Source organism: Myotis myotis, unplaced genomic scaffold, assembly GCF_014108235.1.
Source record: "Myotis myotis isolate mMyoMyo1 unplaced genomic scaffold, mMyoMyo1.p scaffold_m19_p_2, whole genome shotgun sequence".
In the NCBI taxonomy this organism is placed as follows: domain Eukaryota; kingdom Metazoa; phylum Chordata; class Mammalia; order Chiroptera; family Vespertilionidae; genus Myotis; species Myotis myotis.
In genome coordinates this window covers 185,225,370-185,249,858 of record NW_023416324.1, presented here as the reverse complement: position 1 = coordinate 185,249,858, position 24,489 = coordinate 185,225,370, and the positions used below count along the sequence as shown (strand labels likewise).

Below are 24,489 nucleotides of genomic sequence, written 5' to 3'. Positions count from 1 at the left end.
CTGATAGGTTGGTAACCAACAGTGTTGCCCCAGAGTCTCTGGTGTTTGAAGAGTAGGAATGAGGTGAGCTGTTGGTTTTAGACACATTTTCTATCAAGTTAAGAAAGAATCCCCTTATTACTAATTTAATAAGAATCATTGATTTGGGGGTTTTAATGAATAATGACTGCTAAATTTTATCAAAGCCTTTTGACATCTATTGAAATGATTCTAGAATTAATATCCTTTAGTATACTAATGTGTTACAATGTGTTAACAGATTTGCTAAGACAGAAACAAAGGTGCTCAAAAGGCATTTTCTGTGTTTTCAGCTCCATACTAAATTAGTAACCTCTAGGCTTCCTCATACAAAACAGAAAACACACACACACACTGCTGCATATTAATACACAACACTATGTACCTACTAAATTATATAAATATATTTCTTTTTCCAGATCCTACAGCAAAAAGATTAAAGAGGAACAGGTTGGCATCAGAGGATGGCAGGCAGGAAAGACAGTACAACAACCCAGAGGTGAAGTGACACATTTGTTCTGGGGTAGGGAGAGCAGGGCAGGAGAGCAGGAGAGCAATGTAAAGTCTACTTTTAAAAAATAACTCATATTCCAACCACATCAACATTTTTGCTTCAATGGCACTCCCACCACAGAATTGTTGAGAATGCTTTAAGGCATTTCAGCTCCCTGAAACATTCCACTCCCCATCTTATCCACCTCCCCCACCTCCCTGGCCCTTTTATAATTAGTGCTCCTACTGTATATATCTATTTTTCCATCATCTCTACCACTATTCTTGGGGCTTCTTGAAAGCAGGACCTAGACTTGGTAAATATATAGATACCTAGTTGCTTGCACCGTCCCAGGTTCACAGTGGGCTCTCCAAATGTTTGGCGGGAGGGCGAGGAATGGTGTTGAAAATGCTGAATATTGAATCATGTATTTGCACTATGGCAGGCACTGTCCTGAACACTTTATATAAAATGTGTTTAATTCTTGCAATATACCTGTGTGTACTATTATTTTTATCTCCTTTTTACAGGTGTGGGAAAAGCCTAGAGAATTTACATAACTTGCCCCAAGTTGCAAAGCCTTTAAGCTGTAGTGTCAGGACTCAAATGCAGAGTCTGACTCCTGATGCAACCTCTCAGGTCTAAGCCATTCTGCTTCTTGTGACTCTGAAAACAATTGAGATAAGCCACAAGCTTACAAATGAGTCCAAATTATGTCACGGTCACCTCTCCTACAGGTTACTCTCCGAGGGATTGCCAAAAATGTTCTGGCTGCACTCAGCGCCAAGGTGGCATGTGGAGAGTCCTAGCCAGACATCAGAGGCGATCATCATTCATTTACACGGACTGATTTTAGAAGGGCTGAGAACAGGCTGAAGATTTGAACATTTCAGCACAAATCTGCTTCATCTCGGCATCCCTTCCCATCCTCCCACAGAGCATCCCTTCCATCCTCCCACAGAGCATCCTCCCATCCTCCCACAGAGCATCCTCCCATCCTCCCACAGAGCATCCTCCTATCCTCCCACAGAGCATCCTCCCATCCTCCCACAGAGCATCCTCCCATCCTCACACAGAGCATCCTCCCATCCTCCCACAGAGCATCCTCCTATCCTCCCACAGAGCATCCTCCCATCCTCCCACAGAGCATCCTCCCATCCTCCCACAGAGCATCCTCCTATCCTCCCACAGAGCATCCTCCCATCCTCCCACAGAGCATCCTCCCATCCTCCCACAGAGCATCCTCCCATCCTCCCACAGAGCATCCTCCCATCCTCCCACAGAGCATCCTCCTATCCTCCCACAGAGCATCCTCCCATCCTCCCACAGAGCATCCTCCTATCCTCCCACAGAGCATCCTCCATCCTCCCACAGAGCATCCTCCCATCCTCCCACAGAGCATCCTCCCATCCTCCCACAGAGCATCCTCCAATCCTCCCACAGAGCATCCTCCTATCCTCCACAGAGCATCCTCCCATCCTCCCACAGAGCATCCTCCTATCCTCCCACAGAGCATCCTCCAATCCTCCCACAGAGCATCCTCCCATCTCCCACAGAGCATCCTCCCATCCTCCCACAGAGCATCCTCCTATCCTCCCACAGAGCATCCTCCCATCCTCCCACAGAGCATCCTCCCATCCTCCCACAGAGCATCCTCCCATCCTCCCACAGAGCATCCTCCCCATCCTCCCACAGAGCATCCTCCCATCCTCCCACAGAGCATCCTCCCATCCTCCCACAGAGCATCCTCCCATCCTCCACAGAGCATCCTCCTATCCTCCCACAGAGCATCCTCCCATCCTCCCACAGAGCATCCTCCATCCTCCCACAGAGCATCCTTCCATCCTCCCACAGAGCATCCTCCCATCCTCCCACAGAGCATCCTCCCATCCTCCACAGAGCATCCTCCCATCCTCCCACAGAGCATCCTCCCATCCTCCCAAAGAGCATCCTCCCATCCTCCCACAGAGCATCCTCCCATCCTCCCACAGAGCATCATCCTCTCCATCCTCCCACAGAGCATCCTCCCATCCTCCCACAGAGCATCCCTTCCCATCCTCCCACAGAGCATCCCTTCCCATCCTCCCACAGAGCATCCTTCCATCCTCACACAGAGCATCCTCCCATCCTCCCACAGAGCATCCTCCCATCCTCCCACAGAGCATCCTCCCATCCTCCCACAGAGCATCTTCCCTTCCTCCCACAGAGCATCCTCCCTTCCTCCCACAGAGCATCTTCCCTTCCTCCCACAGAGCATCCCTTCCCATCCTCCCACAGAGCATCCTTCCATCCTCCCACAGAGCATCTTCCCATCCTCCCACAGAGCATCTTCCCATCCTCCCACAGAGCATCTTCCCATCCTCACACAGAGCATCCCTTCCCATCCTCCCACAGAGCATCCTCCCATCCCCCCACAGAGCATCCCTTCCCATCCTCCCACAGAGCATCCTCCCAATCCTCCCACAGAGCATCTTCCCATCCTCCCACAGAGCATCTTCCCATCCTCACACAGAGCATCTTCCCATCCTCCCACAGATCTGTCCCCTCAGGGTCAGTTGGCCAGCATGTCAAATCTCAAATCACCTCAAAAAGAAGGAAACCAAGTGCGGCTGCGTCCATACAAGTTCCCCTCTGCCTTTTTTACTGCCCCAAAGCCTATACCAGTAAAAGCTTCAAATCTATAAATTCTATGTTTATAACAGAAATTTCTACTTATTATAACCTGAGAATGGAAGAATCAATCTAAGACACTTGATTTCAAAGATTCTACCCAATGAAGCCAGAGTCCATTACCATCATGTCAGCTAATTATTTAAAGTGCAACAGTCTGCATTTGTAAAAGAAATAGTGCCCACACTTAGCAGGCGGGACTCAGCAGAGACATGGAGATGCGATGATAGCTTTTGTTGCTGAATTGTACTTTGCAGACCTGATGAAAGAAGTTCCATCTCTGCCTTGCTCAGTTCCCAGAATGCCACTGACCCACCATGGGCCTTATTCCCACAGTGGTCGGCAAACTCAATAGTCAACAGAGCCAAATATCAACAGTACAATGATTGAAATTTCTTTTGAGAGCCAAAATTTTTAAACTTAAACTCTATAGGTAGGTACATTGTTATTATCTTAATTAGGGTACTCCTAAGGCTTAGGAAGAGCCACACTCAAGGGGCCAAAGAGCCGCATGTGGCTCGTGAGCCGCAGTTTGCCAACCATGGCACAGCTATAAGGAAGGGACCACGAGAGCCAGTGAGCACTTGCTAATGCTAATCAATATTTAGAAGCTAAAAATAAAACAAACATAAAATAGACAAAGGTCCACAAAGGCAGAGGAAAAGGATTTTTTTCCTTGTGCCCCCAAGACCTAGTTCTAGGCTAATACCTGTGACCTTTCCTGAGATATTCTGGGATTTAGAGCTGCATGAGATACTCCAGCACCTTCACCTCTGAGGAACAGTTCAGTCCTTCCTTCTGTCCCAGACCAGACTGGTCACATGTATAACTCTCACCCATGGCAGTCAGGGACTTGAGAGAGAGTCTACTGCCAAGATTGGTCCCATCATTCCCAACCCCTCTGCTGCCACACCAAGAGGCGATCCTTGAACTTCATCTGATGCTCCTGGGTTAGGGAGAGAGAGTGTCTTTCTCTTTCGTATGCTTCTCAAAAATAAACTTAGAAGGTTCCAGATGACTTCATTCAACAGATATCTGGGTGCCTACAATGTGCCATGAATGATAGGTACTGAGGAAATGCAAGGGATTGATAACCAGCTAATTAGTTAGTTAGCTATCCACACCATGATGTCACACAACGCCCTTGTCCTGCCTTCCCACCAGTCCCTGTCCCACACGCATTGCCTTTTAGAGTCCATGAAACAGAAGTGGAAATACAACTGCTGTACATTCACACTGACTTGTCGCCAATACAAATTCACCTGTGTCTCATTTACCCAGCCCGTGCATAATTATAAAGATGTCTATGGTCTGTTGTGTTAATGAACCACTTTAAAGTCTGAGGGGATGTAGAAAAGCAATAATTAAAGGCTATTTCACCATTTCAGAGCCCCTCTCTGCTTCTTCCCATTGAACTTCATAGGACCCTAGCAGGTTTTGAATAACACTGACATTAAGTCCCATGGCTGCCTGGGGCACGGTTTTTTTGATTTCTCAGGAGTCATTGCACTTTCTTTAGGTTTAATTTCCCAATATCACAATCCTACCTCTAACCATCTGAAAACACAAAATTTAAAACCAGTCCCCTATCCATTCAGTGCGCAATGGAGCTGCAAGGATCCAAACAGGGTCATTGTAAGAATGTACCTCACATTGAATTATGTGTTAGGCATACAACGGGACACAGGTAAACCAGACACTATTCCTGTCCTTAAGAAGCTTATAATTTATAGACACTAATGGTTATGTGGGTAGATAATTCTAAAACAACACAGCTGCAGGTGATAAAGATAGTGTGAGCCAAACAAGAAGAACAAAATAGAGATTAATATTAATGAGGGGTAGGCATGGGGGGCCTAGATGATGAACTAACTATGACTGATAGGCTTTTCATAAGAAAGCATCTTAGTGACAGGGGTTTTTTAAAATTTTTTAAAATATAGTTTTATTGATTTCAGAGAGGAAGGGAGAGGGAGAGAGAGATAGAAACATCAATTGATGAGAATCATTGATTGGCTGCCTCCTCCACACCCCCTACTGGGGTTGAGCCCGCAACCTGGGTATGTGACTTGACTAGGAATCAACCATGACCTCCTGGTTCATAGGTCAACACTCAACCATTGAGCTACACCAGCCGGGCAGTAACAGTGTTTTTTATGGATTGATCTGGACCATAAAGGGGAGAGTGGGTGGATTTATCCACATCTGTCCGAAAAGCACTCATGGTGAATTCAGTACCCTGACTTGGACAGGGTGCAGGGCTGGAGCTCTAGGTGCAATCCCAGCCTCATTCCATCCCAAGCAAGTAAATTTCCAATCAAAAATGCAAATTTCCAAGTCTCTCCAAAGTCAGGAATACACTGCCCTGGAGAGCAGGTAGTAGTTCTACCACTAGAAAGGTATCTCCACCACATATTTAGAGAATGGGAAGTAGCAATAGCACAATGCTTACACTTCATCTTTCAAAACCAGACCAACCTGGGTTCAAAACCAGCTCCATCATTTGCAACAAGTCACTTAACCTAGTTCTCAGTTTCCACATCCATAAAATTAGAAGAATAATTGTACATATCACAAAATGAGTGCATTAATAAGACCAGACTTTTAAAAGAATTGACCCAGTACCTTTCCAAAGTATTTTTTTGTGTGTGTGTGACAAGTGGTGACAAAGAATATTAGCTGTGAATACTGGTATTATTATTAATTATATAATTTATGCTTCAGATCAGTGTTGGGTGCATCTACGTGTTGGCAAGACCTAAGACTTGGCACCTTGACCACATCAAGTTCTGGGAACTGCGAAGAGGAGGACCAAAGCTCTGCCCTAACCGGGGCCTGCCACTAGAGTGCCCCACCTGCCTGCCAGCCCCTCACTCAGCATCTGGCACCAGCAGCCCCCAAAAGCTAAGCACTGCTCAGTCTCCACTGGTTTCATGAACATTCTACTCTGTCTCCCACCTGCTGGGAAGGAAGGGCCTCCCCACCCTCACAGGGGCACACAGGACAGAAGAAGCCTTCAGGCGGCCCCTTACAGTTTTCGGTGCATAGTATGACAACATGCATGGTTTTTCTCTGTCTCTGCTCTTATGACATCCAAGACCATGCAAGCCTGGGGGATGGCCACACTGGTCATTGGCTCTGCACCCCCACCCAGTTGTGCTACTTCTGGAAAGTTCTCCAGTCTCTTCCCTTCCCCTCATTTCCCAGAGGGTGCTCTGTGGCCATGGCGGTTCCTGCCATTTCCAGCAACGCATTCCTCCTTGGCCGCTGACCCTTCCAGTCCTGCACTGTCACCCTTAGCGCTCAGCTGCTCTGCTCCCACAAAGTTGGAAACTCCCTCTCTCAAGCGGCCACAGCTCCTTTTAGCATCTCATCTTCCTTGAATCTCTACACAGATCCCCAATGTCATTGACCTTCATAAAAAGCAGCAGAAGACATGTCTAATTCTTCCGAGTTAAACTTGAAAGGTGAGTAGCTCTTTCTCACAGAGTTAGTGGAGCAAAGGTGGGGGGTGGGGAGTCCCAAGCAGAAGCAGCAGCCACAGGCACTATCTGTCTTGTAGCTGGACTATCTCTTGGGCTCCCCGCTGCATCCAGGGCCCCATGCTCCTTGGCTCATAGGGGATGTTTAATAAATGAACAAGAGGCCTAAAGCAGACAGGTGGATGTCCGAACTGCGGTTTGTTCTAGTTTCTTAAAATGCAGACCACATGCATCCAAATTATGTGAAGCCACAGAGGTGCAGATTATTGGGCCCCAGGCTTACTCACTGAACTAGAATTTGCAAATTAAAATCCCTCTAGTTAAGTCCTATGAGTCCTATGGACTGAGCTGGAGCAGTGAACTTCGAGCTTTTAGTCTCCATACCCTGTAAGAAATACATTCTCCACTGTGGCCTAGTACACACACATATACAACATGTGCACAGTAACATTTTTCTACTCTATTCATGTCAATTTTTTCCAAAAGCTGGTTGTGACCCATTAGACTCACTCCAAAACTCATTACAGTTTGAAAAGCACTAGGTTAGTGTATGGCGAGGGAGTGGTATGGTGGTTGCTGATATTGTAAAGAAGTAGGGACTGGTTAAATCCTAGAAGGCCTTGTGAAATTAAGGAGTTTAGCCTTATGCTTTAAGTCATAAGAAACCGTCCACTTCATTAATGATTAGATATGAGGATTAAAAACAAAACCTAAGTTCTACCTTTGTGAAAATTGCAGTCTCCCCTGGGGGAAGAGGTGGGGAGACAAATCAATCATCTGTTAACAATAGAAACTGGAGGAGACTCCAAAGCACAGAGAACAGCAGGCCTAACAGCAAAGGTGAGCAACGACACACAGAATTGGAAGTAGTTCAGAAAGGAATAGTTCTTCAAGTCCTGGCTTCAAAGTCCTCCTTTCTCTGGAAGGGTAGATAAGTTATATATGGGCCACCTTCCCTTGAAGGAAAGTATTAGATTACATTTATAAAACATGAGAAGCCCTTCAGAATAAGGGGTGACAAGAAGGTAAGTAGAAAGCAGAAGACAGGACCAGAGCGCCCACCCCTCAAGACGTTGAAGAGGTGGCCTTCCCAGGAATCCCAGAGTAACCTGCCTGGGGAACTTGCCCTCAGAGTGTATGGACCTAGTCCAACTATGAAGCAACGTCTCAGGCATATTATATTTTAACAGCTTTATTGAGGTATAATTTACATACCATAAAATTCACTCATGTTACCACTGCCCAATTTTAGAGCATATTCTATCACCCTCAAAAGATCCCTGTGCCCATTTGTAAGCACTCCCTGCTTCCATCTGCAGCCCTAGTCAACCACTAATCCGCTTTCTATATCTACAGATTTGCCTTCTCTGGACATTTTATATAAATGGATTCATAAATGAAATCTTCTGTGCTTTTCTTTCACTTAGTATAACAGCCATGTTGTCTCAAATACTCCGTTCCTTCTTATTGCCAAATAGTATTCCAATGGATCCCACCACATTTTGCTTCCCCCTCATTAGTTGATTCCACTTTTGGGCTACTATGGGTAATGCTGCTATATACAAGTTTTTGCCTGGACGTATGTTTTTATTTCTCTTGGGTGATATTCAGAAGTGCAATTACTAGGTTATTACAGTGAATTTATGTTTAACTTTGCCAGAAGTAAGCCAAACTGTTCTCTAAAGTGGCTTAACCATTTTACATTCCCACCAGCAATGTATGGGAGTTCCAGTTTATCCACATTCTCAGGTATGTTTTTAAATTCAGATTTACATTTATTATGGCATGAAGCATGGCCTAAACAAAGTTTTAACTGTCAGTTGAGTGAACGATGGAGTTCCACATGCCCTCATAATTTATTCACATTTTAAAATTCATTGAAGTTTAGAAAAGAAATCGTCAGAGATGTTCATTTGAAATCATTCGGCATCGAAATGCAACGCCAACCAAGCATGTAGACCGAATGGTCATAGAAAATTGGACTGAAACACTTCTCAAAGGAGAGTTATCAGGGAACCAGGCGTGACAAATGAGACTGTGCCTCGAACGCTAAACAGTCTCCACGGGGACAAAATCCTAATTGTGAATCGTGCAAACCAGCAGCGATTCACAGAAGGCAGCGACCACAGCCAGGAGCCAGGAAAGAAAGTTGGGGAACTATTTCTTTGAATCTGATGCAACTTGCATGGTGTCAGGCGATGAGCGACAAAGAGGAGACCCTTCTTTCAGAAAAGAAACAGACCTTGTCTCAAGGGGGCAGAGAATAGTCACAGTAATGGCCTGGCTGCTGTGAAATCCCCAGGCACATTTTACAAACATACACACAAAATAAAGGAGGGGTGGGCCCGGGGAGAGCTGACACAGAGGCACATCATGCTCCCCCCCCCCCCGCCCCCCCTCGCTCACTCCTGGCTCACATTCTCCCAATCTGGAAAACAAACCCCTATCTGGACCTTGCACAATCACTAGCTGTGTACATAGCTGCCTTAACAATCTTAATCATCATCAACCCTCCCCCAAGTAAAAAGACATGTATAAGCAGTGTTCACCTAAGAACATAGATTAAATATCGACATGGGACACCTGTGTGGCTCGGTAAGATGTCGCTCACATTTTACGTTAAGTGTCCTACCTGTGACACCGAATGTGTACAAAACCCCTCTCTTCACTGGGAGGCTCCCTCCCTGGCAGGAATCGTTTTTTTGTTCCTAGCAATGAGGATCTGTGCTAATTATCTGCTAGCACTTTTTCTGGTGCAACAATCAGTGAAGTGGAGGTTTAGGTACCCAGCTGGGCAGGTTCCAGGAGATTTCCTTTGCTAATTTCCAGTCACTCAAGGAAAACAAAGGAGTAAGGAAGATAGTGTTACCAGAATTTTAAAGAAATACTGTTCCTCCTCCCCTTCCCCACCCCAACCCCCGCCAAAATGTGTAGACTCCTGTATTTCACACTTTTACATCTGTTCTTCTCCAAAAATAAAGACAGTTTATATTCAAGAAGCGATGACTACAATACCAGCGCAAGTTATGACTTTAAAATACTCACAGAGAGAACATACATATTGTTCAGACCCAAAAGGGTGTGCAATGTTCCTTCCCAAAGTAGCATCTGGGCGTTAAGCTCCAAGAGAGCACGGTCCTACTTTTGTATGTTTGCATGGTAAGAAAACTGAGTTATTTCTGACTGGTGCTAGCAGCACCAGTTTAAGGAAAAACAGAAAACAGGGTGGCCTTTTAGGAACAACAAACACTTGGCTTTGACCTATGAACCATTCCAGAGTAGGTCACCAGCACCAGAACCATGCAGGCTCCACTGCTACCCAGTCTCTGGCCTCTAAGGACTTCAACTGGAAAACCCCAGGACTCCGAAACTCAAAAAAATCCTTTTAACTACATAAATGGCTGCTCCGGGTTCTTGCCTTGGAGCCTAAGATAACACCACTGACTGGAAAGAAAACTGTCCCAGAGAGAACTTTTTGAACAATGTAATTAAGTCACTGCCCCCATCTAGAGGGTAATTAACAATTCTGATTACAATGCTTGCACAATTCCCTGATACTTTAATAATATTCAGACCTCTTCTGAGAAAGTTTGATCTGTCCCCCAATTGTCAATATTGCAAAAAACTTAATCATCTTTGACCAGACATTTTTGTATCCAGTCTAATGATGATTATTTAACAATCTCTTTTCCCTTTAAAATAGTTCTTCCAAGATGGGTCTTTGAATTCAATTTTTCAAAAGCATCTTCCCTCACAGTGAGTATGAAATAAATTTTTATATATGCTCACTAGAGGCCTGGTGCACAAATTCATGCACCAGTGGGGTCCCTCGGCCTTGCCTTTGGGATTGGGCTGAAACTGGCTCTCCGACATCCCCTGAGGGGGTCCTGTGAGAGGGCTCAGGCCAGGCCAAGGGACCCCACCGGTGCACGATCGGGGCCGGGGAGGGACACGGGAGGTTGGCCAGATGGGGAGGGACCACAGGAGGGCTCCAGGGCATGTCCAGCCCATCTTGCTCAGTCCCAATAGGCCGGACCCCAGCAGCAAGCTAACCTACCGGTTGGAGAGTCTGCCCCCTGGTGGTCACAGTGAGTGGTTGAGCAGCCTTAGCATATCATTAGCATATTATGCTCTGATTGGTTGAACGGTCGACTGGCCACTTAGCATATTAGGCTTTCATTATATAGGATTATCAAGTGTTGTTCATAGTTGCCTTAACAATCATAATCATCATCGACCTTCCCCCATATAAAAATACATGAGTAAGCAGTATTCACCTAAGAACTATAGATTAAATATTGACATGAGCTCAGCTGGTGTGTCTCAGTGGTTGAGTGTCAACCTATGAACCAAAAGATGATGGTTTGATTCCCAGTTAGGGCACATGTCCGGGTTGAGGGCTCGATCCCCAGTGGGGGACATGCAGGAAGCAGCCAAATAATGATTCTCTTTCATCATTGATGTTTCTATCTCTATCTCTCTCTCTCCCTTCCTCTCTGAAAACAATAAAAAATATATATTTAAAAAAATAAAATAAAAATAAATATCGACATAGGCCTTTGTGGGTAAGAGATGTTTATGGATTGTTGTTACAAGGAAATTCTGTTAGATTTCTCAGTAAGAAAATCCTTTAACCAGCTGTCTAAAGTGCAAATATCCCTTCCATTTTCCAAGTCTCAAAAAAATAAACAACACAAAGATTTCAGGCTTCACACATTCTAGGCAAATGTCAGCCCCTCCTGGGGTTTTACACTGAATCCTTCCAGGTCCATAGGGAAAAACAGGAAATTAACACCAGCCCCATGCAACTTCATGGGTGGGGCTTTTCTGCCCCCTGAATAACCTTGCTAATAAAAATAATTTCTTAAATTGGCAATGCAAAGAACAGCTCAGGATTATCCATCGAAAGTTGTAGACTTTCCATTTCAGGTATCCCCCTTTCTTACAAACAATTCCAATCCCTATAATATTAACGTAAACTGTTAAATTCCATATTTCTAAAAGTATGTACCTTCCACAATTTGAAGTCATACCCCTTATGAAAAAAGCAGTGACCTTATATAAATTACTATTTCCTACTCTGCAACATTTTCAAACATTCTCAAACTTCTTCAGATATGTTCTGTGTTTTTCCAAAGCAACTTGTATTTAGTAAACCATTTTATGGTTATTTCTTTACCATGTATTTCTCTCATTCATCAGGCACTAAGATCCATGAGGACAGTATGTCTCATTACCATATCCTTAGCCTCTATCACAATACTAGGCACACAACAGATGCTCAATAAATATATGTTGCATGAACAAATGAACATGAATGAAAAACAAGAAGAAAGAAAATGGTCTTTTAGACAATTAGGCCAGTGATTCTGAAACTCTACATTACATCAGAATTACCTTGGAGGGGCTTCTTCAAGCACAGGTTGCTTGGCCCCATCCAGAAATCTGTGAGTTTCTGATTCAGTAGGTCAGAGAGAGGCAGGGCCTAAGACAGTGGTTCTCAACCTTCTGGCCCTTTAGATACAGTTCCTCATGTTGTGACCCAACCATAAAATTATTTTCGTTGCTACTTCATAACTGTAATGTTGCTACTGTTATGAATCGTCATGTAAATATCTGATATGCAGGATGGTCTTAGGCAACCCCTATGAAAGGATCGTTCGACCGCGAAAGGGGTCGCGACCCACAGGTTGAGAACCGCTGGCCTAAGAGCTGATCAGGAAGCTGCTGACTGGAGGATCTCACTTTTAAGCAGTTAACCTGTCAACCAGCTCTTAGGAAATTCCAATGCACAGGATAACATTTACTGAGAACCTGTCAGCTGCAGAATCCTCTATTACCTACTGGGTAAGCCACACAGGTCCTTGCTCCAAGCACTATTGAAATTGCCAACACAGGACTATTGTGCAAAGGGACAACACATAGAGACACATGTCTGAAACAGCAAGAGGTCATTAGTACAGTTAAACTAAAGATATTTCATTGCTCCAATGCATTTCTTTATGATGTATCCTACTGTACAGTTTAATCAGAAATTACAAAACCACAAAGCATAGCCATTCTTCCTTGTACTACCCCCACTTCATTTCACTTACTAATGGGAGTTTCATCTGAGGGCAGGACACAAAATGTAGTGACAGAGCCCTTATTAAGTTTATCTATGTTGTCTATATTTCACTGTCTGTAAGGACCAGGGCAATGATCAACACTCAGTCCTTAATGATCAGAAATCATGCAGAGGTATAAGGTGAATACACAGGGTGTCCCAAAAACTGTACACACACTTGGAATAATTATTAATTCCAATGGGTTAAATCTGAAAAGGAAGAAACAATGACATTAATAATTATTCAAAGTGTGTATACATTTTTCGGGGACACCCTGTGTGTATGTGTGTGTGTGTGTATATAAATCCACCACCAGATTGAACAAAAGGGTGTACAAAACAACCCAACAGAATCCCAGACTCTAACTCTCCCATCACTGCATCGGTTTCTAAAGCCTAGCTGGCATTAACTTTCCAATGCATACCTTTCTCATGACCCTGTTCTGGATTTAAGTGCGTTTATATCCAGTTTATAATCAGAGAAAATATTTAATTAGATAATATTTGCAAGTACTTTGAAGATATAAAGTGCTCTATAAATGCTAAATATTATTATTATTTAAATACAGTTTGCAATTACTGCTTACAACCTATTCCACCCACCAAACTGCTATAATTTTATTACAGGCAGCTAAAACACACTCGCGCACGGGCACACACACAACACCTAGAAGTAGAAATGATGAAGCTATGTCCATGGGAAGCTCTGGATTTTTACCCTAGAAATAAATAATTTATAGGCTTTTTAAATAGAGGTTATAAAATCTGGTAAATCAAGGCAATTGACCTCCATCAGACTGACAACCACAAAGTTGTGTTGGTTTTAATAGTTTCTTACTTATAAACTAGAAGGAAAGTAGATGGTGGTTCAAAACACAGGGTGCTTTACTCTTTTGTCTGCCAACTCCATCTTCCATTTTCTCCACTGTAATTTTAAAATGTCTATATACATCTAAAAAAAAGTGTAACTCAAGATAGATAATAGCTTGAGGATGACCCTTGCTTTAGCTATCTTCTGTGATAATCACGAACTCAGTGTTGTCTAATTCTTAAAAAATGGAAACCTTTGAGTCTGATTCCACATGTCTTCCATACATAGTTGTTGGGTGTTTTTTTCAAAGAGAATAACAGATTAAATGTAAACATCCCATATACACAATGTACAAGAAAATCACTGTTAATCCCAATGGTTTGCATTTTATGCTTTTAGGTTTTTAGGCAATAAAAAGAACAATTACCATGTTCTAAACTGACCTTGGTATTAAAAACAAACAAACAAGATCACAAGGAAAAACTGCCTAGAAATAACTCTTAAAACCTCACTCACTATGCTCATTAAGGAAATCTTGTGCCCCAAACACAAAGCTTCTGGAAAATCTGTGAACCCCAGGGAAAGTCTGATGTCTTGATAAGATCCGTAAGTCAAATAAGGATTGTGTTGAGTTACTATGGACACGGGCTTTGGGGCAGGTCAGTTGTAAGCTTGGCCATTTAGTTAGTTACCTTATGACCTTTAGTAAAATAATTGATTTTTCTAAGCCTCGTGTGAAAACGATATACACCTACCTCACAGGAAATTGGGAGGTAATTTGACCATGTCAAGAGCCCAAGAGATCATTTGTACACTTTCATTGTAAATAGCACTTCTAAGAAGTTATTCTAAGGAAACAGGCATATATACAAAGACGTGTGCTTAAGGATGTTTATCAAAGCACTATTTATAAGAATTGAAAAGTTGGAAATACCCAAAAGCTTCATCGATAGAAATTGGTTAAATATATGCCCTCAATAAAATGCTAATCATTGCCAAAACCGGTTTGGCTCAGTGGATAGAGCGTCGGCCTATGGACTGAAGGGTCCCAGGTTCGATTCCGGTCAAGGGCATGTACCTGGGTTGCGGGCACATCCCCAGTGGGGGATGTGCAGGAGGCGGCTGATCAATGTTTCTCTCTTGTCGATGTTTCTAACTATCTCTCTCCCTTCCTCTCTGTAAAAAATCAATAAAATATATTTTTAAAAAAATGCTAATCATTAAAAACATGATTAGAAATTTGAACACTGACAGAATACATAAAAAAAATTTAAAATTACATACTAAGTTTCTGGGCATGACAATAGTATTGTGGTTATATATTTCTAAGAGTTTATCTTTTATGTGGAGAAAAAGGAACCCTCCTGCACTGCTGGTGGGAATGCAGACTGGTGCAGCCACTGTGGAAAACAATATTGAGTTTCTTCAAAAAATTAAAAATGGAACTCCCATTTGACCCAGTGATCCCATTTCTAGGAATATATCCCAAGAAACCAGAAACACCAATCAGAAAGGATATATACACCCCTATGTTCATAGCAGCACAATTTACAATAGCTAAGATTTAGAAACAGCCTAAGTACCCATCAACAGATGAGTGGATTAAAAAACATTGGCTCATCTACACAATGGAATACTATGGTGCTATAAAAAAGAAAGAACTCTTACCATTTGCAACAGCATGGATGGACCTGGAGAGCATTATGCTAAGCAAAATAAGCCAGCCGAGGAAAGATAAATATCACATGATCTCACTCATTTGTGGGAAAAAATTAACACAAACTGATAAACAAAAATAGATCCAGAGACAGAGAAGCATCGAACAGATCATCAAACCTCAGAGGGAAGGAAGGGGAGGTTGGAGTTGGGGTAAGAGATCAACCAAAGGACTGGTATGCATGCATATAAGCCTAACCAAATAAACACAGACACTGGGGGGCATGTGCTGGGGGGTGGGAGGCCGGGGAGAAGTCAATGGGGGAAAAGGAGACATATGTAATACTTTAACAAAAAGAACTTTAAAAAAAGAGTTTATCTTTTAGAGATGAGTACCAAAATAATATTACAAAACAAATAATATGAGGCTTCAAAATAATATGAGGGGAGGAAATAGGTGAGAGTGTAGAAACAAGATTGGGCACGAGTAGGTAACTGTTAAATTGGGGTTTCATTATACTATTCTGTCTCTACATTTTTAGTAATTTATTTTTTATTGTTGAGAGTATTACAGCAGTACCTCACTTTTTCCCCTTACCCCACCCCAGGCCTTCACCACACTACTGTCTGTGTCCATCAACTATTTATATATGTATATATGTTCTTTGGTTAATCTCTTCCTGTCCTTTTTTAAGTAACAGTTTTATTTAGATTTAACTCACATTCCATAAAATTCACCCTTTTGAAGTATGTAAGTAATTTTGAGTATATTCAGAGTTAAACAACCATCACCACTAACTAATTTTAGGACATTAGCAGTCACTTCCCACTCCTCCTCTCTCCTCCAGCTCCAGCAACTATTAATCTACTTTCTGTCTCAATGGATTTGTCTATTTTGGACATTTCATATAAATGGTATCATATAACCCCAATTAATTCAATAAAAAATAAATAAATGGGACCATATAATATGTGTTTTTTTTGTGTCTGGCTTCTTTCACTAAGCATAAGGTTCATCCATGTTATAGCATGTATCAGCACTTTCTTTTATTGTCAATAATATCCAATGTATGGATGTACTCCAATTTCATTTATTCATTTAGCAATTGATGGATATTTGGACTGTTTCCAATTTTTGGCTATTATGAATAATGCTACCTTAAGCATTTGTGCACAAGTTTTTGTGGCATTATGTTCTCCTAATATATACCTAGGAGTGGACTTGTTGGGTCACATGGTAACTCTACATTTAACATTTTGAGGAACTGACAACTTGTCTCCCAAAGTGGTTGTACAACTGTATATTCCCAGCGGCAATGTATGAGCATTCTAATATTTTTTCCACTATTCCATAAGTTTAAAATTCTCCATGATAGGGTTTTTTTAAATTGTGCCATAAAAAAAAATTAATACATGCAAAGAATCTGATTATTACATTTAAAAAGCAGGTTGCAGATAAATATGTGACATAATCTTAATTTTTAAAGTTACCTACTTAGCTATGCATAGAAAAAAATCACTAAGCCATATACAAAATGTATATTTTGTTATTGGGAATCATGAATTTTTTTTGCTTTTTCTCCATTTTCCACATTTTCTGCAATGACCATATTATGTTGCTTTTATACTGAGAACTAGAAAAAGCTTTTAAAAAATTCTAAACAAATTTTTAACCATTCATCAGTCTTTTTTTAAAAAACATAATCTTTTTTAAAAAATTTATTTCAGAGAGGAAGAGAAAGATAGAAACAAACCCGGACCTGTGCCCTGACTGGGAATTGAACCTTGACCTCCTGGTTCATATGTCAACACTCAACCACTGAGCCCCACCGGTGGGGCAACAACTCATCAATCTTTGTGCTCCCATTCACAATCTATATTTTCTGGGCCCTAGAGCCCCAGGGGTCATCCTGGTGGGGATTCCTAAGAAGATCAAACATATGCATTGCTTTCATGAAGCTTACTGCCTAGCAGTGAAGATACTCCAGGATAGAAAGGTCTCAATGTCCTAAAGGAGTTGTGAGGTCAGTTCTGAGAGGGTTTATAAGTGGAAGGGATAACTTCTATCTGAGAGAAACCAGGGACAGTTCTGTGGAAAAGGCGGCATATGAGTGTTTAGTGTTAGGGTAGTACGTTCAGAAAAGGAGAATAAGGGAGGGCCCCCCTCTAAAGAGCATCCAGGGAAAGAAAGAAGTTGTCCCAGGTGGCAGAAGTGAAGGGATGGTCACTAAAACTGCAACATGTGGTGGGAGGCCTCACCAGATGAATGAGCGCTGGTCTTGGCGTTTTGCTGAAGAGGGTTTTAGGAAGACTCGCATGGCTGAAGTGTAGGGACACCAGTCAGGAGAAGGCTGGTGGTATAAACCTAGGAACCAAGTCTTGTCATGACAGTAACTGCAGTGATGGTGGGGAGGAATGGAGACAATATCTATGAAAAAGGATTTTTGAGATTGGGGTGGAATAAAATGTGTTTTGAGAATTTCAAGGCACCCCCTTGAGACAACCAGAGAGAGCCTGGGCAAATGGAAAGTGAATAGAGAATCATCTTTCTCTAGAGGGAAGTAAGCTTCCAACCAGAATGAAAGAAGTTGCAAACGGAATTCATCTAAGATTTTCTATTTAAGTCCTCCCTCTCTCTCCACTAGGAACCTTATATTTATATGTGCAGAATAACATTTCATTCAAAAAATATCACCAGATTTTTCTGGGATTATCAGCACACTGCTAGTTCAGGCCCTGTTCTCAGAGAGCAACTTCCCCCGCAGAAATAGAAGACCCCGTTTGACATCAAAGCATCTTTTGGGCACAAATTATCCCAAATTCTATCAGAAACACAGACTCCGAGATGAGCTATGCCCAGCTGGGCATGGCAGCCATGATTCAATCCCAGCAGCTCAAAGCTGTGTGGACTTTAGAACCACTATCACTGAGAAGAAGGAATGGCATAGAATAAGAAGGGCACGGAAGGTTAACTGCAGGGTAGACACACAGAAAGAAGAAAGGGACAACCAGCAAGACTCAAAATGACAAGATTTCAAAGAGCCTTAAAGATAACGAGGAAAATGTGATATTTCCATGAAGGAAAAGCCCTGCATATTCTTTCATCAACAAAATATTCCATGACCTCCTAAGTAGATAATTATGCAAACAGCACACCATGACTTATATTAGCTTTTGTACTAAGATTACTCCAGTTAATAATAAATACCGAAAACAATTATGCAGATTTCTCTAATGTTCTGATAACTACCACTACCCCCTATTTTATTATGAGGCAATGTCAAGGCAAAGAAAACACCTGTTTAATAAAGCTAAAATACAACAAATACTTCTAATTTAAAACTGTTATGATGGCTTAATTTTAAGATACTGTTATCAATTCCTGCATCTTTACTAAACTCTCATTTAACACCAAATTTAAGTGATCATAGGTAATAAATTAATAATGATTCAAGATTTCTTTAAGTCCCATGAGACCTCTGACCAGAATATTTTAAACTTTTAAACACTGGACTAATAGTGTACCACTCCCCCTATTCCAACCTCTCCAAACACAAACTTTGAGAAAGTACAGGCATAATAAAGCTGTTTCTAGTTGAATAATAGTTAATCCATTAAGAGGAGAAAAAGTGTAAGAAAAAAAAGAAAAGAAAAATTATGATGTTTTATTTAATGAATAATGCTGATATTGATACTGGTTTAGAAATGTGCTAATCTCCCAAAAGCTTCTGGCCTGAGCTCACTTCATATGTAATAAATGCTGATACTAGGTCAAAGGTTAACCCAGGCCATCAGAGAAACATACAAGATCATATTGAAACAAAAAGGAAAAGATACTATTAAAAAGCTATAGAATCTTTTCCTCAGGATCACTTTCAATTAGGTGTAATCATTGGGATCAAATGTTGATAGAATCAAGTTTCTCATAAAATTCTAGTTAATCATGGACTAGCATATTGGTATAGTGCTTTATAGCTTTCAAAGCATTGCTGTAAATAATTTGATTTCTGAAACCAGTGTATGAGGAAGACAAGCAATTGTGATCATTCCACCGCTAATAAGACATGAACACAGAATTCAGTGCTCAGTTCACTCCATTCAGGCACTCACTCATTCATGCATTTATTCATTAATTCAACTAACTGGGACTATGGACTCAAAGATGAGCAAGACCAAACTTCTGACCTATCGTGACCAGGCAAAAAGAAAACTGCACACCATTTATTACACAAGCATGAAAAGTATAGTGGGAAAGATGTAGGCAAGTCTCCCAGAAGTCAATTCTGAAATCTAGAGATTTTTATTTTTATTGAATTTATTAGGGTGATATTGGTTAATAAAATTATAAAGGTTTCAGGTGTACAATTCTACAATACATCATTAGTATATTGTATTGTGTTCACCAACCCAAGTCAAGTCCCCTGCCATCACCATTTATCACCCCCTTTACTGTCTTCAACCTCTCCCCACCCCTTAAATTCTAGGTTTTGATGGAGAAAGAAATGCCTACGCCCAGAAGGGAGTGAGGGGTTGGGGAGAAGACAAGCAGAGGTCATTTAATTCTACTCAAATAGAAAAGTGAGTGTGAGCCCTGGCAGAAACTTAAGAGTATGAAGTCAGCAATGACCAAGCTTGGCCTTGAACGCCTTACTCTTTGGGTCAAGCTAAGGACAGCCAAAGTGCTCAGATTCAGATATATGCTAATCTCCAAAAAGCTTTCTGGGCTGATCTCACCTCATATGAAGTAAAGCATACTGATGGCAAATTTCGTTTCTTTTCATACAGTGATGTCTCGAAGGAAGAGTGACTCAAGCCCTGGGTTTGAGTGAGCAGAATGTTTTCTGTAGCTTATATGTATACACACATTTCATATACCCACTGAATAGTTTATATCCATAATATTTTATATAAGTATCCACATAGATTACACAAAACATACATAGAAGCTATAAACATCACATGCAGAGACATATGAATAATGTGTATGTCTAGATGACCCATGGGACATGTTCAGATGGAGATGGGTTACGGAGAGCAGGTACCACACAGGACAACCATCTGTCTAAATGACAATTTAGACAGTCATTTCCCTGCAGAGGAGGAATTGAGGGAGGGTTGGACAAGATGAATTCCAAAGGTACCTTAAGCTCCAAAGCTTATGTATTATGAGGTTACCTGCATAAAGCACTTTGTTCTTGGATATAAAATTCCATGACCCATGGTGAAATTATTCCTCTGCCATTTTTTGTGTGATCAGACAGAAAATGTATTATTGATTTCTGATTCAACCACAGACAATGAGACTTATAGAAAAGGGCTTTGAATGAGGAGTCAGGAAACCTAGATACTCTCCCCAAGCCACCTAAGAGGGAAGAGAGCGTGGGCTGTGTGACCTTGGGCGGCGATAGACTTCACTTCCCTGGGCTTCAGCTTCCCAAGTATTAGATGACAGGAGTGGCTTAAGTGTTCTACAATTTTCTTCCAGCTCTAAACCTTTGAATTCATCACCCTCCCCAAAAACGTAGTGTATCTCCAGAGCTCTAAAAATCAGGACTAATTATACTGTATTAAAATCATCTCTGTCCTAACCAAAGATCCTGTTTTATGGGACTTTTAAAAACCATCCAAATCTTGCATAATTTAAATGGTCAGTGCTATCACTGGTTGCTCTGGTTTAAGTTATGCACTGTTGCTATTTGGGGGAAATTTAGACGGGATCCAGTCTGGGATCACTGACTGAGAACAATAAGCCCCCAAAATGAGAAGGAAAAAGGCCTCTTCAGACAGGATCCGCTTTTCATGCATTGAGCACAGGGTTTACAAAAAGAGCACTGATTGTGTACATTAAAGAGCCACCGAAACAGCAAGGGGCTGGTAAGGCTGCAGCAAATTCTCTTAGAAGCCACTGACCTTGGCTGCATTTCAGGGGTCAGGCATTCCCAGGAGGTTCTCAGCAGGCAGGCTTTACTGAGAGTTTAGGAACCAATGAGACCTCTCATCTAGGTGAGCCCACTTCTCCTAATTGGGGAAGACAGAGACAGGTGATCTGCCCTCTGATGTTTAGAGATCTCCTATATGGGTTTTGGACCCACTCCTGGCATGCACACCTCACCCACAACAAAACTGGTCGCAGACCCCAGCCCTGAAACTGTCCCCACATCTGCATTTACATCGCCCAGCCAGCAGTTCCCCAATCTCCGGGGCTAGCCAGGGGCCCTCCCTCTTTCTATACCTCCTGCAAGCAGAAATGCAGTGGCAGAGCACCAAGCCCAAGCCACAAAGGCAATTTCAGTGCATCCTGCGAAGATATCTTTTCAAAATACAGCTCTCTGGAGTGCAGGTTTCCCATGTGTGCATCGCACTCCAGGCCAGCCGGTGAGCCCTCATGGTTGCTCATAAGCCTGCAGGCTCTGTGCTCAGTATCTCAGGAAAACCTTCCCCAGGAAAAACCAGGAGAGACACCTCCCGCCAAGCAGGACTTAAAATCACATCAGGGCGCTTTCCATTAGAGGAGCTATGCCTGAGATTCCAGCTCAGGGGAATCACAAGCCTGGCCCATTGTTCAGACGCCTTCCCTGGCCTTTGCCACCTTCCCCTCCCTGAAGTCTGGACCATCCATTCACCTGATTAACCAGCTGGCAGCAACTCCCAGCGCAGAAAGTAGGGCAAATGCACAATCGGTAAGGCAGGAAGCCACAGACTCAGCCAAAGCACCCACCCTGTTACCAACCCCCACCCCCTTCTGCATGTGGCATTTCGGCGCCAGGGAAATAGACAGCTTACTGTAACAACGCATGAATGAGCTTTTGCTACCCAACTATCAAAAAAGCCAGTTACAAATGGCATCTCTGTTCCTTCTCAACCCCTTGACTGCCTTGCAGAAACCTCTTGGATGCCAGGATTAAGGAGAGGGGGAGGAGGAGTTAAAAAGAGGGGGGTAGGTGGGGAGAGAGGATTAATGAGACTAACGAAAAAGTGACACTTTGACCATAAAGGCAGCTCTTTAACCGTCGAGAAGGAGGCAATGTCGGGAGAAGTACTGAGGATTCAGGACTATAACCCCAAGATTTAGCATCCATCTAACAATGTATTCCCTCCGGAGGGCGTGTGAACTTGCAAGCTTCACCCATCCTCCTGCGTGTTCCTGTGTTGACAGCCGCCATCAATTCGGTCTCACCGACCCTCCATGCGTCATGTACATGCAGGTGTGTGTGTTTTAATTTATTTTATTTTTGGTTCTGGAGAGGAAGAAGCCGCCTTTAAATTGGCGACCAATCCTCCTCAGACCCCCGCTGCTGTCGCCACCCCCCACCCCTCACCCCCTTCCCAGGAGGCAACATCTAATTAAAATGGCAAGAAAGCTCTGCCCTCTTCCCCGAAGGAGTGCATTGGGATTGGGGAATGGGGGTGGGGAGGCGTCGAGGCTGCACTCAGATTCCTGGTATTCTGGTCTCAAAACAACAGCAAAATGGATTCTATATGGGTGATGTCTTAGTCAATACAATGAAACGGTGTCTGAGGCTCTTCACGTGAAGGTAAACGCAGACCTTCAGTGGGCTGGGGGCTGGGAAGTGCTCCACAAAGGACTGGCCACAGACACAGGGAAACCACACACACACACACACACACACACACACTCCCGGGAGTTCCGGTCTGATGGGGGGAAAGCAGAGAACACATCCCTTCCACCTGCTTAAGTTCAGCCATAAAAACTGAAATGTCACAGCCGCGAAGTCAGAAAGCACAGGCAGAGTTAGAACCATAAATAAGGGTGAGTGGCAGGCCGGTCTGTAAGACAGCGCTGAGGAGGAGTCCGGGCTCGGAAGGCAGGAAGGGGGAAGGGGAGGCAGTTACCACCCACAAGACCAGCATAGCAATAGCTGCCCCCCTGGAGAGGCAGGTTCGCTCCGTGGGTCCGCCAGGCCCCCAATGTCATCTCGCTGGGAGCTGGAAAACGTGGGGGCCAGTGCCTTTATTCACTGTTGTTACCCTTTTTGCAGAAAGAGACAGTCAGGTCTCCGCGCCGTGGCACGAGACGACTGCCCAGGGCTTGTGTATGCACACACACACACACACACACACACACACGCACACTCACACACACGCGCGAGCCTTTTATTTGAACGCGCTCACACCGCTCTGAGATGAAACTGGCATAAGCTCCCCGCGCTCCCAGGGGGTTCTGGACCACAACCAAAGGAGTGCACGTACCGCACAGCCCCTGCCAGGGGGACTTAGCCGGGAGCACCGCAAATGCTCCCAAATCCAAAGGAGACTCGAGGTTCCCTCCGTCTCGTATTTGCCCGCCTCTGCCCACCAAGCCCAGTCCCAATTCACGCACCGAGCCCATTCACCCTGACCCAAATCACGGGAAAATCAGAAAACCTGTTCTACTCACCCTCAGCGCCGAGAGATCGATTTCATCCAGGCTGCGAGCCGGGGAGTCGCTCGCCATGTCGACTTCTTCGCCGGAGAAATGGACCAAAACCACCCCGAAGGTTCTGCCTTGGAAATGCCACCTTGGTCTATTTCACTCGCGTCTTCATGCGGGTGTCGCGCCAAAGGCCCCAGGGCCCAGCCCCCCCGCCCACACGGGATCCACAGCGCCGGATCCCGCTCCTCCGCGCGCCTCTCCGCCGGGTCCGCGAGCCCAACCTGCGTGGATCTCCAAGTCGGGAGCCGCGATGCGTGTGGGCTGCGCGCCCCGATCAGCTAAGGGCGCTCGGGCTGCGTGGGTGTATTTAAATGGGCCATGCTTCTTCGCTTGTGCGTGGATGGCGGCTGCATTGGCTGTTATAATGAGACACATCAACTCCTCCACTCAGCTGGGGGTGGGGGTGGAGAACCACACAGAGCTGTCTATCACCGCTTCCTGGGAGGAGTAAAGGCGGGGGGGCGGAGGGAGAGGCGGAGGAGGCGTGGTCTCCGACTCGGGAGAGGCCACGCTTCCTGACCCGGTCCCTCTGCACCAGCGTGGATGGGGGAGGGGAAGGCACCCTTCCGCCGGCGTTTGCGGGCTAATCCGGCTGCACCCGAAGAACTGTTTCTGAGCCCTACGCGGTTTATCGCAGGGGAAGCGGGGCTATTTGGATGCACATATTTGTGTGTGTCCAAGCCGTGCGCTACAGAAATACGGCCATTCAATCGCCTCTGGGCGGTTTCTCGGAAGGGTTCAAATGCTCCAGCACTGAAAAAAAAATGCCGGGGGGCAAAAAGCGACGCCCTTCCTTCCCCCATTAATTATTGGTGGGGC

The 24,489-nt window shown here is 43.7% G+C and overlaps 1 protein-coding gene across 14 annotated transcripts in view; it reads right to left on the bottom strand.

Moving 5' to 3' along the window:
- TNIK (TRAF2 and NCK interacting kinase) overlaps nt 1–24,050 on the bottom strand; it is a 345,621-nt gene extending 321,571 nt beyond the window's left edge. For all 14 annotated transcript variants that reach the window (XM_036350973.1, XM_036350976.1, XM_036350974.1 and 11 more), the window contains exon 1: nt 23,635–24,050. In XM_036350973.1, the coding sequence (XP_036206866.1) occupies nt 23,635–23,691 (57 nt within the window). In that variant the 5' untranslated portion in view covers nt 23,692–24,050. The remainder of the gene's footprint in view (nt 1–23,634) is intronic.
- Between the last annotated feature and the right edge of the window lie 439 nt (nt 24,051–24,489).